The following is an 18,059-nucleotide window of genomic DNA, read 5'->3' as shown; positions in this document are numbered from 1 at the left end:
GGTTTAGTTGTGGTAGAGTTCCAAGAAAACTAGTCGATGTTAGGTCTATGGTTATATTAATCTAATCTAATTTGCCTAATCAGGGAGGGGCACTTTTAGGAAAGTACTTGGAAATAATCCAATTAACACTGGAGGTTTTCTCCTGGATTCAATTAATTCACAGGTCATTAGAGGAAGATTGGTTTTCCTAGTTGCTTTTCTTTTTCTTTCTTTCTTTTTTTTCTTTCTTTCTTTCTTCCTTTTTTTTTTTTTTTTTTTCCAAGCCAAACTGTATCCAGCTTTATTAAAGATACTTTTCATAAACAATCATGGTATTTCAGGCAGGACATGGGCAGACGATCGTTAACAGTCTACAACAACTTTCAAACTCCCTTCTTCAATGTTCTACCAAAAATCAGAAAGCCACTATAAAACCCAATGAAGTCTTCATTTGATGCTCTGAACAGGGAAGTTTAGAGTGAGGGTTGACATTTCACATTTAGCATGTTGTTTAACAACTTTTCACAAGCCGACCCTAACTTTCAGGAAATGAAATGAAAATGGTAGAATTTATCTGAAGATCCAACAATCTACAAATGGAACCGCTGCTCTTTTGAGGGATGCATCTCAGTGGTATTATTGAAAAAGTCCAGATTCCTTGATATACTGGTAACCAATTATTGGGGGTCAGGTCCCAAGAGGTGACTGGGTTTAAGGGAGTTAAGACTATGCTGAAGACTGAGGGAGAATAGGACATAAAAACAAATTAGTTTTTCCATACCACAAGGCATTTGTGCCAAGGTAGCTGTGTGTCAACATCAGGGAATCCCTCCTCTTGGGAGCCAAGAGGAAGTCTCTCAAAACTAGAGGGAAAAACATTTTCCCTCATATCAATCTAGTTTTGGAGACATTCTATTAGTGACATATGCCCCTTCCCCAAAAAACAATGAAGTGTTCTGTGTGCTAACAACATAGATTAAAAAAAAAAAAAAGTAAAACAAAATTCTGCATTTTTATAAAACTTGATAAAAAATAGTATTTCAAACTGTACAGTCACCAGAAGTACACAGTTATCAAAAATGCCACACTTCACTTGGCATCTCCAGCACCTGCAGCTTTCTGGGCCTGGTCTGTTTTGGCATCTCCGTTTTCTGCAGGGTTATTCCCCTCCTTGCCAGCGTCAGCTTTTCCCTTTTTCCCTTTGGGTACCTTCTCTCCCTTCTTTGCAGGGGCCTTTTTAGGCTTGGGCTCTGGCTTTGGAGGAGCAGGTTTAGCAGACAACCTTGCGGATCTTCTCTGTGGTTTGTCCTTTGCCTTGGCTTTATCTCCTTTAGCATCCCCTTCAGCCTTTCTCTTGGGCATGGTGGCAACGGCGGCGGGACGTAGGCGCTGTACGCAGGGATGCAGCGACGCGCGAGCTTTGGTCGGTCCGGGGGTCGTTCTCGCCTCCTCTTCTTCACACTGCTCTCTTCCTTTTTTTTGAGATAAGAGTCTCACTTTGTCACCCTCAGTAGAGTGCTGTGGCATCATAGCTCACAGCAACCTCAAACTCTTGGGTTCTGGCTCAGCGCCTATGGCTCAGCAGTTAGGGTGCCGGCCACATACACCAAGTCAGGTGGGTTCAAACACCTCCTGGGCCTGCTAAACAATGATAACTACAACAAAAAAGATAGCTGGGCATTGTGGCAGGCACCTGTAGTCCCAGCTACTTGGGAGGCTGAGGCAAAAGAATCGCTTGAGCCCAAGAGTTTGAGGTTGCTGTCAGATATGATGCCACAGCACTCTACCAAGGGTGACAAAGTGAAACTCTGTCTCAAAAACAAAAACAAAACTCTTGGGCTCAAGTAATTCTCTTGCCTCAGCCTCCCAAGTAGCTAGGACTACAGGTGCCCACCACAACACCCAGCTTTTTTTTTTTTTTTTTTTTTTTTGCAGTTTTGGCCAGGCTGGGTTTGAACCTGCCACCTCTGGCATATGAGGCCAGTGTCCTACTCCTTTGAGCCACAGGTGCCGCACCGCCCAGCTATTTTTTTTAGAGATGAGGTCTCGCTTTGGCTCAGGCTGGTCTTTGAACTCCTGAGCTCAGGCAATCCACCTGCCTCAGCCTCCCAGAGTGCTAGGATTACAGGTGTGAGCCACCGAGCCTGGTCTCCTAGTTTCTTTCTTCAAGGTAATGCAATCAAAGGCACTAGAGCTGGGTGGGACGGATTAGATAAAGCTCACTTTCTTTTCTTTCCCCTCCCCTCCTCGCTCTCTCCTCCCCTTCCTTCCCTTCCCTTTCCTTTCCTTTCCTTTTTTTCTTTTTTCATTGCAACAGAATCTCACTCTGTTGCCCTGGCTAGAGTACTCTGGCATCATAGCTCACAGCAACCTCAAACTTGCTAGGTTCGAGCAGTCCTCTTGACTCAGCCTCCCCAGTAGCTGGGAATAAAGGCACCTGCCACAATGCCAAGCTAGTTTTTCTAGCAAGAAACAAGTCTCTTGCTCTTGCTAAGGCTGGTCTCAAACTCCTGAGCTCAGGTGATCCACCAGCTTAAACCCACCAGAGTGCTAGAATTACAGGTGTGAGCCATTGCCCCTGGCCAAAGCTCAGTTTCTAGACTGGCCATTTTTTTCCAGTGACAGACTTTGGGAGTCAGGGGTCTCCCTGAAACACCTCTCACCCAGTGAGATTCTGTTGCAACTTTTCTTGAATTCTGACTCAGAATTCCTTGGGAGAAACTGTGGGTAAGCAAAGGGTGATTTTTTTTTTCTGTTGGTTTCGTTGGAACTTTGTCACTTTTTCAAAAATTGGCACTTCAGAAGGGAGCGGGCATTCCTGGCTGCCTGGAGAGAAACGGGCATCCTAGGGAGGGAAAGGAGCAAAATTAAGGGAGTTTTTTTATCCTTTCTGAAACCTCCCTATTTCTGTTTTGAAATGCACGCCTCCCTCTTTATCTTCCTTTCTCCCTTCCTGTCTCTCTCCTTTCTCTCAATTTTGCTAATCTAACACATCAGCTCAACTCCCACCCCCCTGTATCAATACTGCTGGTCGCATGCCTAGCATTTACTCTCTTCCCCCACCTATTCTTCCCAATAGTAACACTATTTTCCTTCATGTGCCAACCCTACTATGAGCCAGTCCAAATACCACAGGAAATTCTGACTCATCAGGTGTGGTTTGACTTACATTTTCCTCACGACTAATGATGTTGGGAACATATTCATGTATGTGTTGGCCATTTATATGTCTCGTCCATCACCTTCCTTCCCTCCTAACAGCTCCCCTGAAAGAGCCTATGCTCTGAGTCTACATCTTCTAGAAAACTGGCATGGCTTCATGATACTCATATAAGTAGTTTCTTTTTATTTATTATTATTTTTTAAGACAGAGTTTTACTATGTTGCCCTCGGTAGAGTGCTGTAGCATCACAACTCACAGCAACCTCAAACTCTTGGGCTTAAGCAATTCTCTTGCCTCAGCCTCCCAAGTAGCCACAACACCTGGCTATTTTTTGTTGCAGTTGTCATTGTTGTTTAACTGACTCAGGCCAGGTTCCAACCCACCAACTTCGGTGTACGTGGCTGGCACCATAACTACTGTGCTATGAGTGCCAAGCCTCATATAAGTACTTTCACCAAGCAGTCTTCTACTTAGGGTGTAAGGAAAAGACTAAAAGCAAATTACAGTACAGCCTCCGTAAGTTGACCTCCCAAGGGACTGTAACAAATTAGTCAGCATAAAGAACTGGTCAACGTAAGGAACTAGGCCACCTTAGTCAAATTAAGGAGGTGGTCAATGTGGAAAGGTGGTCAACTATGGAGTTTCTACTTTATTATGATGTATTTTTTTTTTTTCATAAAACATCAGTGTTGAGATATCTTTGGTTAAAATCTATGTTTTGAGGGCTGGGCACAGTGGCTCCCACTTGTAATCCTAGTACTCTGAGAGGCCGAGACAGATGCATTGCATGAACTCACAGGCTTGAGACCACCCTGAGCAAGAACAAGACCCTGCCTCTAAAAATAACTGGGCTTTGTGGTGGGCACTTGTAGTCCCAACTACTCAGGAAGAGAATCACTTGTGCCACAGCATTCTACCAAGGCTGACAAAGTGAAATTCTGTCTAAAAAATAAAGTAAAATGTTTTTGCTTTTTTTTCTTTCAGTCACATCTGCATGTGTTTTATTTTAAAGAAAGATGACTCCTCTACAGATACATGGATTCATCAAAATTTGGAGCAAGAATACTGGGATAACCAAGTTGAAAGAAGCATTTGTTGAAACAGTGGAAGAAAAAAAGGACATTAAACTGGTGATCACTTTCAAATCTGGAGGAATTACAAAAGTTTTTCAGTTGAGTAATAATATTAGAAGTGTGGTCCTTCAGCATCGTGAAAAAAAAAAAAGCCACCTTCATTTAACTTTGCAAGACAACATCTCCTTGTTCATTGGCAAGTTATCCTTCCAAGATGCAGAACAGATGAAGATGTTTCTGGATGTAGTCCATCAAAACAAATTTCAAAACTCTGTGAAACCTGATGATGATTGGGATGTCTTTGAAAGCAGGAATACACAGAAAGAAATTGACAAAACTTTATTTTACAAAAATCGTTACAAGCCAAGTTATAGATCCTTTCATAATGAAAAAGGAAGTGAAATGCTTGTCTTTCAAAAAATGCCTTTCTTAATGCCAAAATCACCAACACTTTTCAATAAAGGGCTATTAGAAAATCGAGGTGAAAAGCGGAAAAAAACACTATCATCTGATCTAGAGATGAATGAGGACTTTCTAAAAGAAAATAACCTTATACTAAACAAGAAATTCAATACAGATTCCTTGAAGTATGAAAGAAGCAATAGGAAGGAACCAGCCAGTTTAAAAGCTTTAGAAAAAGGTAGAAATTCAATACTTGGATCTTCATTCAAGACTGACTCTAATAGAAACCCTAACCTAGAGGAGACTGATCTTTCAACTCAGACTTTCTCTGGCAAAGGAGGTTTGGCATTTTCATTGGAAAAGGAGCATAGCCAGAATGACCCTTCATGGACTGAAGCCCAGGTTTCCTTTGACCCTCAGCCTGGGAAACTATGGGAAGGTTTCCCCAATTTAGGAAACACCTGTTACATGAATGCAGTATTACAATCACTATTTGCAATTCCATCATTTTCTGATGACTTACTCATGCAAGGTCTCCAATGGGAGAAAATTCCCCTTGATGCTGTTATCTTGCCCCTGAGCAAGTTGCTTGCTTTAAAAGATACTTGTAATAGAAAGATCAAGGAAGAGTTACTTGTAAATGTTAAATATGCCATTTCAGCAGTTGCAGAGATTTTCTCTGGAAATGCACAAAACGATGCTCATGAGTTTTTAGGTCAGTGTTTAGACCAGCTAAAAGAGGACATTAAAAAATTAAATGATGCTTTGAAGACTGAGAGGGAACCTAGGGATAAAAATTCATCTCCACAGACGTATGCTGATAACACTGTCACTGATGTGTGTGTTTGTCCTGTCATTGCTAATTTTGAGTTTGAATTGCAGCTCGCCATTATTTGCAAAGCCTGTGGTCATACTGTTCTCAAGACAGAAGCTGGCAATTATCTCTCCATCAACCTGGATCAAGAAGCAAGACCACTTCCTTTGTCTATTCAACATTTTTGTGATATGTTCTTTCAAGCAGAAGAACTCGAGTATAACTGTGAGAAGTGTAAGCATAAGAGTTCTGTTGCAGTGAACACATTTAGTAGGCTCCCCAGGGTCCTAATTGTTCATTTGAAACGCTATAACTTTAATGATGCTTGGTTACTGGTAAAGAATAACCAGCAAGTTCATATTCCCAAATATTTAAGCTTATCTTCTCATTGCAATGAAAGCACCAAATCACCTCTTTCCTTGAGCAATAACATGCCTGTTTGGGCCTGCAAGGTCCTGAATGCCTCTCAGGAGAAATTTCTAAGATAATCAGCCAATTGACTCCATCAGTGAAGTCAGCATCAGAATCAAGTGATTCTCTAGTTTTACAGTTTGCATCAGACGAGAATGCTGACCTACAAAGATTCCAGGGAAAATGTGAAGAAGTAAATCAAGGATATCACCAGAAAGACCTGCAAAATGGATGTAAGCTAGAGTCAAAAGAGGTAAACTCTGAAGATAAAATGGTCAGTGAAAAGGAGTTGGCAGTGGCTGATTCAATGATGGATCTAGGAGACACCTTTCTTCACATGACCTGTGAAAACAGAGACAAGCTCATAGGTTGCCCAGACACAGACCCTGCAGAGACCCATCTGCAAGAGATGTCTGAAAATGCAGGATTTAAGAAATGTGAGAAAACCAATACATCTATAGAGCTAGATGTTGACACTGTCATGGAGTCTACCAATGGTTTTTATAAGCATAAAGGAAGCAGGATTCTGGAACAATCTCAAGGAATGGCTGAAGAGTTCCGACAGAGTATTGAGAAGAGAATCAGTGAGGAATTTCTTCACCAGGTGCCACCCCCAAGTGCTGGGAAACCAGACGCCCAGGAACATGCAGAGAAAGCTCTTGACAGATCTACAGAAATAAAACCTCAAAAGACTAACCTGAATTCCCTTGGCAAATTGGGTTCTGATGAAAACCCTGGAAACAAAGCCATTTTAGAGATGGAGAATACAGAAGCTAAAGCCAAGGAACCAAACCGAAACATGAAGACAAGAGATCCTCTCCAGGTCTACAGGCTCATCAGTGTGATCAGCCACCTTGGAAGCTCTCAAAGTTCAGGCCATTACATCAGCGATGCTTATGACTTTCAGAAGCAGGCCTGGTTCACCTACAATGACCTCTGGATTTCAGAGATCCAAGAGACCCTGATCCAGGAAGCGAGGCACCAGTCTGGGTATATCTTCTTTTACATGCACAAGGAGATTTTTGCGGCATTGTTGGAAAAGGCAGAGAATTCTCAACCACTTAGCACACAGGCAGGAGTGTGCTTCAGGGAGAATAAGAAGATAAGAAGATAATCTTTTACACAGGACCTCACTCATTACCACTTAATTCATGAAAGGAAAATTCTGTTCTCTAACCAGAATGAAGGAAAAAGCAGATGGGACTCAAGTAGTGGCCACAGAGATGTGATGATAGAATCAGATTACTGACCCGCCCAAGTGGAACTAGCCCACCCAGGAAGGATCCAGTACATGTCCCTCCCCACCCCCAGAAAATAGTGAATGGACCAATCTCTGCCTCTCTGATAGAAAAAAAAATGGCAGAATTCCCCCAAGGCCTTCAGACCCCCAGCAAGATCTGGCCTTCATGGTTTGGCACTGCCTCTTAGAACTCCAGTTGTTGGTTTCTGCCATAAGGCAAACCCAGCTACTTCTTGAAACTCCACGGGTCAATCCGAAAAAACAAAATCTTCTTTGAGACTGTGTTTTAAGTGCAGCAGACCAGGCTTTTAGGCAAAGCAGTCACCCTACAAAGGTCTTCACTGGAAGTCTGACTGCACAGGTCTTTCTGAAGATCTGATTTCACATACGCTCCCAGGACCTAGCAAAATTCCCAACCTCCTGAGCCTAGTTGCAAAAGACTGACAGTCCCTGGAAAATCAGGATGCCCCTTGAATGCCATACAGTCCATGTCTAAAATTTTAATACTTTTCCATACATATTTATGCACATGTGAGAGGGTGCCCAATTTGTGTAGTGATTGTTATTTAGGGAGTTGGACCAGTATTGTATGTTACTCATCATCAACTGTAGTCCCCAGAAGCCTTGTGAAAATATTATGTCCTATGTAACAGCAAAGTAACATAAAATAAAATTACATTTTATAAACCATTTGCTATGGCTTTGTAATTGCATACCCATGTTTTGTTTTGTTTTTTCCATTTTCAAAATGCATCACTTTATTTTTCTTACAAGGCAGCCATACATTAAGCAGGTAACAGTCACATGATTTCTTTGGTAAGCCCCAAGGCATCCATGAGTGTTGCTGGAGCTCATAGCCAAAGGAGTCCTGAGGTTTCAGATATTAAAGCTTTTCCCACAGCCACAAGTTCCTTTGATGCTGGGGTTATTAAACACAAACTCACTGGATAATTTGTCTTCCACAGTGTGCGTTTCTGTTCCTAGAATGTTAGCTGTGCTTTCTTTTCAGTGAATACTCTCACTCCACCTTGAACAACTTCTTCATCAGAATCTCCTTTTGTTTTTGTATATTCTAGAGTGTAGGAAAGGCATTACACCCTCCGGTTCGGACACCGACTTTCACACCTACGTGTTCAGGCTTATCTTTAAGAAGTTGTTTTATCTTGTTCACTGCTGAAGGTGTCAGGGTCAGGGCCGCCCGGGTGGGCTGCAGTTTCCGCTTGCTCACAGCCCTGACAATGGCCCCGACTAAGGAAGCTGACGTCTTAGCCACTCCAGTGCCTCGGGCCGCAGCTCTGCTACCTCAACCTCTCTCCATGGTCACGGCAGGTGCATTGATACCACAAGCTCTGGTGCACGGTGTACACCGTCCCTCCCCTTCACCCTCGCCCACCCCCGTAGCCACCGCCACCATTCTGCATACCCATGTTTTAAGGGACAGGTGAATTTACTGCTATCTGAAGTTTGTTGGCGTTTCTCTTTTATGTAAGCCGTAGTGGTGATACCAATATTTCTGCATTGTGATATACTTGTCTAAGGATGCCTGGAAATGAATAAAATTGGACTACACTTCTCAGAGTGTTTTACTGTAGATTGGTTTCATGGGCCATCTCTTCCTCAAATGAAATGATATCTGATTGTTATATTGAATAAAGTAACCATTTTAAAATTAAGAAGGAACACATAGCTCAAGATGAAGGCTCGGTAAGAAACAGTTATTATGGGGGAAATGTCTATTTTAATAGCTTCAGACTCCTTGATCCCAGAATTCAAGCCACTATGTGTCCATCTCTCCTACAGGTTTAGAATGGGGCCTTCCATATTTTGCAGCAATTGTTTCCAAAATGTTGCTCTTGAACCAGCAATAGCAGCAGCTGGGGACTAATTAGATATGCAGATTCTGGGCGGTGCCTGTGGCTCAGTGGGTTGGGCACTGGCTCCATATGCCGGCTGGTGGATTCACACCCAGCCCCAGCCAGCTAAAACAGCTATGGCAACTGCAACAAAAAATAGCCTGGTGCCTATAGTCCCAGCTACTTGGGAGGCTGAGGCAAGAGAATTGCCTAAGCTTAGGAGTTGGAGGTTGTTGTGAGCTGTGATGCCACAGCACTCTACCAAGGGTGACAGAGTGAGACTCTGTCTCAAAAAAAGAAAAGAAAAGAAAAGAAAAGCAGATTCTTAGGTCTGGCTCCAGACTGACTGATTCAGGAACAGAAGGTGCAACCCAGCAATGTGTCAGAGAAGTGTCAGAAATTCTGATGCCCCCGAGAGTTGTAGTACCACAGTGTTAGTGTGTAGTCTCTCAGAGGCATGTTTTGCTCTCTGTAAGATGCTTGTTATGTAAATGATTGAATTTTTTTGTTCCTTTGTCTCCTACCAAACCTGAAATGAGAGTTGCCCCAAAAGTGGCAGCAGGGACGTTTCCACTAGGAAGTGCTCCAGAAGTATCCCAAGCTGAGTCCTGATGGGGTTCCAGAGAATGAGCTCACAAACATCAGCATGACCAGTCCGCAGCACACATTAGGGAACCTACAGAGTGCTGCAGTGAGAGAAGAAAGGATGTTCCGCCTAGTATGTCCACAGTGAGAGCGTCAGGGCCTGGAGTGTGGGGGGCAGGGGTTTAAGGAATTTGGCTCATGGCCAGGGACAGTTTCTTGTAGTGTTTTGGGCAAAAACTTAGATATCTTTATCTGTGTCTGGGAATGTCCAGTTTGGGTTCAAGCATCCTGGGAAAAACCTGCAAATGGTGGGCCACAGAGTGGGCAAGAAACTCTGTGACTTTCAATCAGGACACTGAAAGAAAGCAGAGAGAGTTGGGGGACGCTATATCCTTGAATTCATGAATGCCTTTCCTTTATAAATTTATTAAAATTAAAACCCAACCGATACATGGAGATTACAAGGAATGACAAAGTAGTAGCTGAACTATAGAAAGGACAGTTGGGAATAATTCAGAGAGAGGTGGATTTTCCCATTTGGGAGGAGGGTGGGTGTGCATTTCCATTTGGCTGAGGGATGGTCATGTTGTCTCAGGAGGATGTCTCTGATGTCATTTGGAATTTGAAGGGAGTTTGTTCAGGTTAATATGGGAATACATATGATTAGTCAGGTAAAGTCTGAGTTGTAGTTGAGTCCTGCACCCCTACATTTTACCCCTAGGTGGTAGCTTACCAACCTCTTTCTCCTCCTTGGATTTAATTGTTTTTCTCTCATGTGGGCCTGTAGTTGTTAATCTACTAGTTTCAACTTAATACTGAAGATGGGGAGACCAGGGGGGGAGATCCGAACTCACTAGCACCCATTTTAATCTTCTTATAGCCTTTCTGGGTGGCAATAACCGAATACTACAAATGCTATTTTCCAGTCTACCTTGCACCCCAGGGTCCACATACAACCAAGTTTTGCCAAGACACACACCTGCCACACTTGGCAGGAGGAAGAATGCTGCTGCCCCTCAGAGAGCAGTGAGAATGCAGCCTGTGGACAGACTGGTCCCAGGACACAGAAAGCTCAGAATGGTTGGAGCCAACAATTCTAGGGGGTTTGTTCCCATTCTCCTGTTGAGATAAACTATCCTAACTTTCTTTTGACAAACCAAGTTCAATGGAGAGAGGACAGAGGCTCAGAGTTGGAAGATACAAGCAGCTTGGGACTATAGGCATGAGTCACCATACCTGAATTTTTTTTTTTTTTTTGAGACAAAGTCTCACTTTGTCACCCTTGGTAGAGTGCTGTGACATCATAGCTCACAGCAACCTCAAACTCTTGGGCTCAAGCAATTCTCTTGCCCCAATCTCCCAAGTAGCTGGGACTACAGACACCCGCCACAACATTTAGATATTTTTAGAGACGGGGGTCTCTCTCTGGCTCAGGCTGGTCTCAAACCTGTAAGCTCAGGCTTCCACCCACCTCAGTCTCCCAGAATGCTAGGATTACAGGCATGAGCCACCATGCCTGCCCTGTATTCTTTAATTATTTTTATAGAGATGGAGTCTTGATGTGTTGCCCAAGCTGCTCTTGAACTATCATGCCTCTATTTTCTAAATATTTTCTGATTCAACCTACTTTTTCTCCATGCTTATTCTCACTATTCAATCATTGAAGAGTGCAAGAATGTTACTTTGAAAACTATAATTCAAGTAGTATTTGCTTCATGTTTTCTTTTTTTTTTTTTTTATTGTTGGGGATTCATTGAGGGTACAATAAGCCAGGTTACACTGATTGCAATTGTTAGGTAAAGTCCCTCTTGCAATCATGTCTTGCCCCCATAAAGTGTGACACACACCAAGGCCCTACCCACCTCTGTCCTTCCCTCTTTCTGTTTCCCCCCCCATAACCATAATTGTCATTAATTGTCCTCATATCAAAATTGAGTACATAGGATTCATGCTTCTCCATTCTTGTGATGCTTTACTAAGAATAATGTCTTCCACGTCCATCCAGGTTAATACGAAGGATGTAAAGTCTCCATTTTTTTTAATGGCTGAATAGTATTCCATGGTATACATATACCACAGCTTGTTAATCCATTCCTGGGTTGGTGGGCATTTAGGCTGTTTCCACATTTTGGCGATTGTAAATTGAGCTGTAATAAACAGTCTAGTACAAGTGTCCGTATGATAAAAGGATTTCTTTCCTTCTGGGTAGATGCCCAGTAATGGGATTGCAGGATCAAATGGGAGGTCTAGCTTGAGTGCTTTGAGGGTTCTCCATACTTCCTTCCAGAAAGGTTGTACTAGTTTGCAGTCCCACCAGCAGTGTAAAAGTGTTCCCTTCTCTCCACATCCACGCCAGCATCTGCAGTTTTGAGATTTTGTGATGTGGGCCGTTCTTACTGGGGTTAGATGATATCTCAGGGTTGTTTTGATTTGCATTTCTCTAATATATAGAGATGATGAACATTTTTTCATGTGTTTGTTAGCCATTCGTCTGTCATCTTTAGAGAAAGTTCTATTCATGTCTCTTGCCCATTGATATATGGGATTGTTGGCTTTTTTCATGTGGATTAATTTGAGTTCTCTATAGATCCTAGTTATCAAGCTTTTGTCTGATTGAAAATATGCAAATATCCTTTCCCATTGTATAGGTTGTCTCTTTGCTTTGGTTATTGTCTCCTTAGCTGTACAGAAGCTTTTCAGTTTAATGAAGTCCCATTTGTTTATTTTTGTTGTTGTTGCAATTGCCATGGCAGTCTTCTTCATGAAGTCTTCCCCCAGGCCAATATCTTCCAGTGTTTTTCCTATGCTTTCTTGGAGGATTTTTATTGTTTCATGCCTTAAGTTTAAGTCCTTTATCCATCTTGAATCAATTTTTGTGAGTGGGGAAAGGTGTGGGTCCAGTTTCAGTCTTTTACATGTAGACATCCAGTTCTCCCAACACCGTTTATTGAACAGGGAGTCTTTCCCCCAAGGTATGTTCTTGTTTGGTTTATCAAAGATTAGGTGGTTGTAAAATGTTAGTTTCATTTCTTGGTTTTCAATTCGATTCCAAGTGTCTATGTCTCTGTTTTTGTGCCAGTACCATGCTGTCTTGAGCACTATGGCTTTGTAGTACAGACTAAAATCTGGTATGCTGATGCCCCCAGCTTTATTTTTGTTACAGAGAACTGCCTTAGCTATACGGGGTTTTTTCCGGTTCCATACAAAATGCAGAATCATTTTTTCCAAATCTTGAAAGTACGATGTTGGTATTTTGATAGGAATGGCATTGAATAGGTAGATTGCTTTGGGAAGTATAGACATTTTAACAATGTTGATTCTTCCCATCCATGAGCATGGTATGTTCTTCCATTTGTTAATATCCTCTGCTATTTCCTTTCTGAGGATTTCATAGTTTTCTTTATAGAGGTCCTTCACCTCCTTCGTTAGGTATATTCCTAGGTATTTCATTTTCTTTGAAACTATGGTGAAGGGAGTTGTGTCCTTAATTAGCTTCTCATCTTGACTGTTACTGGTGTACACAAAGGCTACTGACTTGTGGACATTGATTTTATATCCTGAAACATTACTGTATTTTTTGATGACTTCTAGGAGTCTTGTGGTTGAGTCTTTGGGGTTCTCTAAGTATAGGATCATGTCGTCAGCAAAGAGGGAGAGTTTGACCTCCTCTGCTCCCATTTGGATTCCCTTTATTTCCTTGTCTTGCCTAATTGTATTGGCTAGAACTTCCAGCACTACGTTGAATAGTAAAGGTGACAGAGGACAACCTTGTCTGGTTCCAGTTCTAAGAGGAAAAGCTTTCACTTTTACTCCATTCAGTAAAATATTGGCTGTGGGTTTGTCATAGATAGCTTCAATCACTTTCAGAAATGTGCCACCTATGCCTATACTCTTCAGTGTTCTAATTAGAAAAGGATGCTGGATTTTATCAAATGCTTTTTCTGCATCTATTGAGAGGATCATGTGATCTTTTATTTTTGCCTCTGTTAATATGGTGGATAACGTTTATAGACTTGCGTATGTTAAACCAGCCTTGCATCCCTGGGATGAAGCCTACTTGATCATGATGAATGACTTTTTTGATGATAAGCTGTAATCTATTGGCTAGGATTTTGTTGAGAATTTTTGCATCTATATTCATGAGTGAGATTGGTCTGAAATTCTTTTTGTTTGGGTCTTTTCCTGGTTTTGGTATCAGGGTGATGTTTGCTTCATAGAATGTGTTGGGGAAGATTCCTTCTTCCTCAATTTTTTGGAATAATTTCTGCAGTACAGGAATAAGCTCTTCCTTGAAGGTTTGATAGAATTCTGGAGTGAAGCCATCTGGACCAGGGCATTTTTTGGTTGGAAGATTTTTTATTGTTTCTTTGATCTCAGTGCTTGAAATTGGTCTGTTCAGGAGCTCTATTTCTTCCTGGCTGAGTCTAGGGAGAGGGTGTGATTCCAAATATTGATCCATTTCTTTCACATTGTCAAATTTCTGGGCATAGAGTTTCTGGTAGTATTCAGAGATGATCTCTTGTATCTCTGTGGGATCAGTTGTTATTTCCCCTTTATCATTTCTGATTGAGGTTACTAGAGATTTTACTTTTCTATTCCTCATTAGTCTGGCCAATGGTTTATCTATTTTATTTATTTTTTCAAAAAACCAACTCCTTGTTTCATTAATTTTCTGAATGATTCTTTTGTTTTCAATTTCATTGATCTCTGATTTGATTTTGGATATTTCTTTTCTTCTACTGAGTTTAGGCTTAGATTGTTCTTCTTTTTCCAATTCCATAAGATCTCTTGTGAGATTGTTGATGTGCTCTCTTTCTGTTTTTCGAATGTAGGCATCTAAAGCGATGAATTTTCCTCTCAAAACTGCTTTTGCAGGCGGCACCTGTGGCTCAGTCGGTGAGGCACTGGCCCCATATACCGAGGGTGGTGGGTTCAAACCCGGCCCCGGCCTAACTGCAACCAAAAAATAGCCAGGCGTTGTGGCGGGCGCCTGTAGTCCCAGCTACTCGGGAGGCTGAGGCAAGAGAATCACTTAAGCCCAGGAGTTGGAGGTTGCTGTGAGCTGTGTGAGGCCACGGCACTCTACCGAGGGCCATAGAGTGAGACCCTGTCTCTACAAAAAAAAAAAAACTGCTTTTGCAGTATCCCACAGGTTTTGGTAGCTTGTGTCTTCATTGTTGTTATGCTCAAGGAAGTTAATGATTTCCTGTTTTATTTCTTCCTGCACCCATCTGTTATTCAACAGAAGATTGTTTAATTTCCATGCCTTTGGGTGGGGTCGAGCATTTTTGTTAGAGTTGAGTTCCACCTTTAGTGCCGTATGGTCTGAGAAGATACAAGGTAAAATTTCAATTCTTTTGATTCTGTTGATATTTGTTTTGTGTCCCAGGATATGATCAATTTTGGAGAATGTTCCATGGGGTGATGAGAAGAATGTATATTCTTTATCTTTGGGATGGAGTGTTCTATATGTGTCTATCAAGCACAGTTGTTCTAGGGTCTCATTTAAATCTCTTATATCCTTGTTTAATTTCTGTTTAGAGGATCTGTCCAGCTCTGTAAGAGGAGTGTTAAGGTCCCCTGTTATTATGGTATTATCAGATATCATATTGCTCAGACTGAGTAAGGTCTGTTTCAAGAATCTGGGAGCATTTAAATTGGGTGCATAGATATTTAGAATTGAAATGTCTTCTTGTTGTATTTTTCCCTTGACCAATATAAAGTGACCATCTTTGTCTTTTTTGACTTTAGTTGCTTTAAATCCACATGTATCTGAAAATAAGATTGCAACTCCTCTTTTCTTCTGAATTCCATTTGCCTGAAAAATTGTCTTCCAACCCTTGACTTGGAGCTTTAATTTGTCTTTTGAAGCCAGGTGTGTTTCTTGCAGACAGCAAATGGATGGCTTGTGTTTTTTAATCCAGTCAACCAATTTATGTCTTTTCAGTGGGGAATAATTCAAACATTTATTGAGATAATTGATAAGTGTGGTAGTATTCTATTCGTCTTATTTTGTGAGAGTCCATTGCTTAGTTTTATCTTTTGCATCAGTGTGGAGGTTAGGTTCTGTCCTTTAATTTCTGAGTTCTTACTTTGCTGCTGATCCATTGTGGTGGTCAGTGTGCAGAACAGGTTGAAGTATTTCCTGTAGAGCTGGTCTTGTTGTGGCGAATTTCCTCAATGTTTGTATATCCGTAAATGATTTGATTTCTCCGTCAATTTTGAAGCTTAGCTTAGCAGGGTACAGAATTCTGGGCTGGAAATTGTTCTGTTTAAGTAGATTAAAGGTAGATGACCATTGTCTTCTTGCTTGGAAAGTTTCATTAGAGAAGTCTGCGGTCACTCTGATGGATTTGCCCCTGTAGGTCAACTGGCGCTTACTCCTGGCAGCTTGCAGAATCTTTTCTTTTGTCTTGGCTTTGGACAGGTTCATCACAATGTGTCTTGGAGAAGCTCGGTTAGAGTTGAGGCGACCTGGGGTCCGATAGCCCTCTGAAAGCAGTGTGTCAGAATCTTTGGTGATATTTGGGAAATTTTCTTTTATAATATTCTCTAGTATGGCTTCCATTCCTCTGGGGCATTCTTCTTCCCCTTCTGGAATTCCTATAACTCGTATGTTGGAACGCTTCATAAAGTCCCATAATTCTGACAGTGAACGTTCTGCTTTCTCTCTCTTCTTTTCAGCCTCTTTTACTGTCTGAGTTATCTCAAAAACTTTGTCTTCTACCTCTGAAATTCTTTCTTCTGCATGGTCTAACCTGTTGCTGATACCTTCCATTGCATCTTTAAGTTCCCTGATTGACTGTTTCATTTCCTTCAGCTCTGCTATATCCTTTTTATATTCTTCATATCGTTCATCTCTGATTTGATTCTGTTTTTGGATTTCCTTTTGGTTATTTTCCACTTTATTAGCAGTTTCCTTCATTGTTTCCATCATTTCTTTCATTGTTTTCAACATGTGTATTCTAAATTCCCTTTCTGTCATTCCTAACATTTCTGTATAGGTGGAATCCTCTGCAGTAGCTACCTCATGGTCCCTTGGCGTGGTTGTTCTGGACTGGTTCTTCATGTTGCCTGGAGTTTTCTGCTGATTCTTCCTCATGGGTGATTTCTTTTATCTGTTTCCTTGCCCTAATTTTCCTTTCACTTCCTCTTGCTCTTTAAGTTCTCGTGCCTGTGGACGGTTTTCCACTGCTTTAGTCCTCCTCTTGGGGTCCAGAAATCTCTCGCTGACTCCCTGTATCCTCTCAGGGGTGATGATAGGCAGATCCCACCAGCCAGAGATGCCTGGAGTCCTATCTCTCCAGACTCACGGTGCCCAGATGCAAGGAAGCTGTTACTTGGCTGCCATCTTGCTCCACCTCCCGCAGGTGGGAAAATTTAAGCAGACGCTCGTGTCCCCAACAATCTGCGCACACTTCGCGGGTGGAGCCCTCTCCTGCTTCATGTTTTCTAATGATTAGTCTCAGCTTACCTACTTTTTGTCAATAATACAACAGAAAATACATTGTGCCCTGGTTCAGCGCCTATAGGTCAAGCAGCTAAAGCCCCAACCACATGCACCAGAGCTGGCGGGTTCGAATCCAGCCTGGGCCTGCCAAACAACAATGACAACTACAACCAAAAAATAGCTGGGCATTGTGGTGAGCACCTGTAGTCCCAGCTACTTGGGAGGCCAATGCCAGATAATTGCTTAAGCCCAGGAGTTGTAGGTTGCTGTGAGCTGTGATGCCATGGCACTCTACCCAGGGCGACAACTTGAGGCTCTGTCTCAAAAACACACACACACACTGTGTCCTTCTTATGTATCATACAGTAGTAACCTCATTTTGATTTGTAGCTTTCCTAGTGAAATAAACATTAGCAACTTAGTTAACAGAGAATTAGCTGGTTTTCACCACTGAAAAATTAACTAATTTTCCTTTTGTAATTAATACATATGTGTGAGGAGATTCCAGATGATGTATACATATTGTTCAGCAAACTTTATTTATTTTTTTGTAGAGACAGTCTCACTCCATCACCCTCGGTAGAGTGCCATGGCGTCACACAGCTCACAGCAACTTCCAACTCCTAGGCCTAGGCAATTCTCCTACCTCAGCCTCCTGAGTAGCTGGGACTACAGGCGCCCACCACAATGCCTGGCTATTTTTTTGTTGCAGTTTGGCAGGGGCAGGATTTGAACCCGCCATCTTCAGTGTATGGGGCTGGCGCCCCATCCACTGAGTTGTTCAAACTTTAAAGATTTAGCATCTGGATGGGCAGGGAGACTGAAGCCTATAATCCTAGCGCTCTGGGAGGCCAAGGCAGAAGGCTCTCTTGAATTCAGAAGTTTAAGACCAGCCTGAAAAGAACGAGACCCATGTCTACTAAAAACAAACAAATAAAAATTAGTCAAGCATCATGGTGTTTGCCTGTAGTACCAGGTACTTAGGAAGCTGAGGCAAGAGGATCCCTTGAATTCAGGATTTTGAGCTTGCTGTGAACTAGGCTGATGCCAAGACACTCTAGCCTAGGCAACAGAGTAAGACTCTGTCTC

General features: G+C 42.0%; 2 protein-coding genes and 1 pseudogene across 2 annotated transcripts; 1 reads left to right on the top strand and 2 right to left on the bottom strand.

The window, feature by feature from the left end:
* Positions 1 to 245: 245 nt before the first annotated feature.
* On the bottom strand, positions 246 to 1,440 carry LOC128596283 (non-histone chromosomal protein HMG-17-like). Its single transcript, XM_053605920.1, has one exon. The coding sequence runs from the start codon at positions 1,339 to 1,341 to the stop codon at positions 1,069 to 1,071; it is 273 nt and encodes a 90-aa protein (XP_053461895.1). The 5' UTR covers positions 1,342 to 1,440; the 3' UTR covers positions 246 to 1,068.
* A 2,718-nt stretch (positions 1,441 to 4,158) lies between these two features.
* USP29 (ubiquitin specific peptidase 29) lies at positions 4,159 to 6,956 on the top strand. Its single transcript, XM_053606108.1, is given in 2 exon segments — positions 4,159 to 5,902; positions 5,905 to 6,956. Coding segments are annotated over 2 exon segments (2,796 nt in total).
* A 1,002-nt stretch (positions 6,957 to 7,958) lies between these two features.
* LOC128596502 (iron-sulfur cluster assembly 1 homolog, mitochondrial-like) lies at positions 7,959 to 11,158 on the bottom strand (annotated as a pseudogene).
* Between the last annotated feature and the right edge of the window lie 6,901 nt (positions 11,159 to 18,059).

This window comes from Nycticebus coucang, chromosome 10 (assembly GCF_027406575.1).
Source record: "Nycticebus coucang isolate mNycCou1 chromosome 10, mNycCou1.pri, whole genome shotgun sequence".
Classification (NCBI taxonomy): Eukaryota; Metazoa; Chordata; class Mammalia; order Primates; family Lorisidae; genus Nycticebus; species Nycticebus coucang.
Note: the sequence above shows the minus strand (reverse complement) of the source record. Positions and strands in the feature narration are given on the sequence as shown.

Excerpts from the sequence above, each read along its gene's own strand:
- LOC128596283 (XM_053605920.1), bottom strand. The coding sequence starts at position 1,341 with ATGCCCAAGAGAAAGGCTGAAGGGGATGCTAAAGGAGATAAAGCCAAG.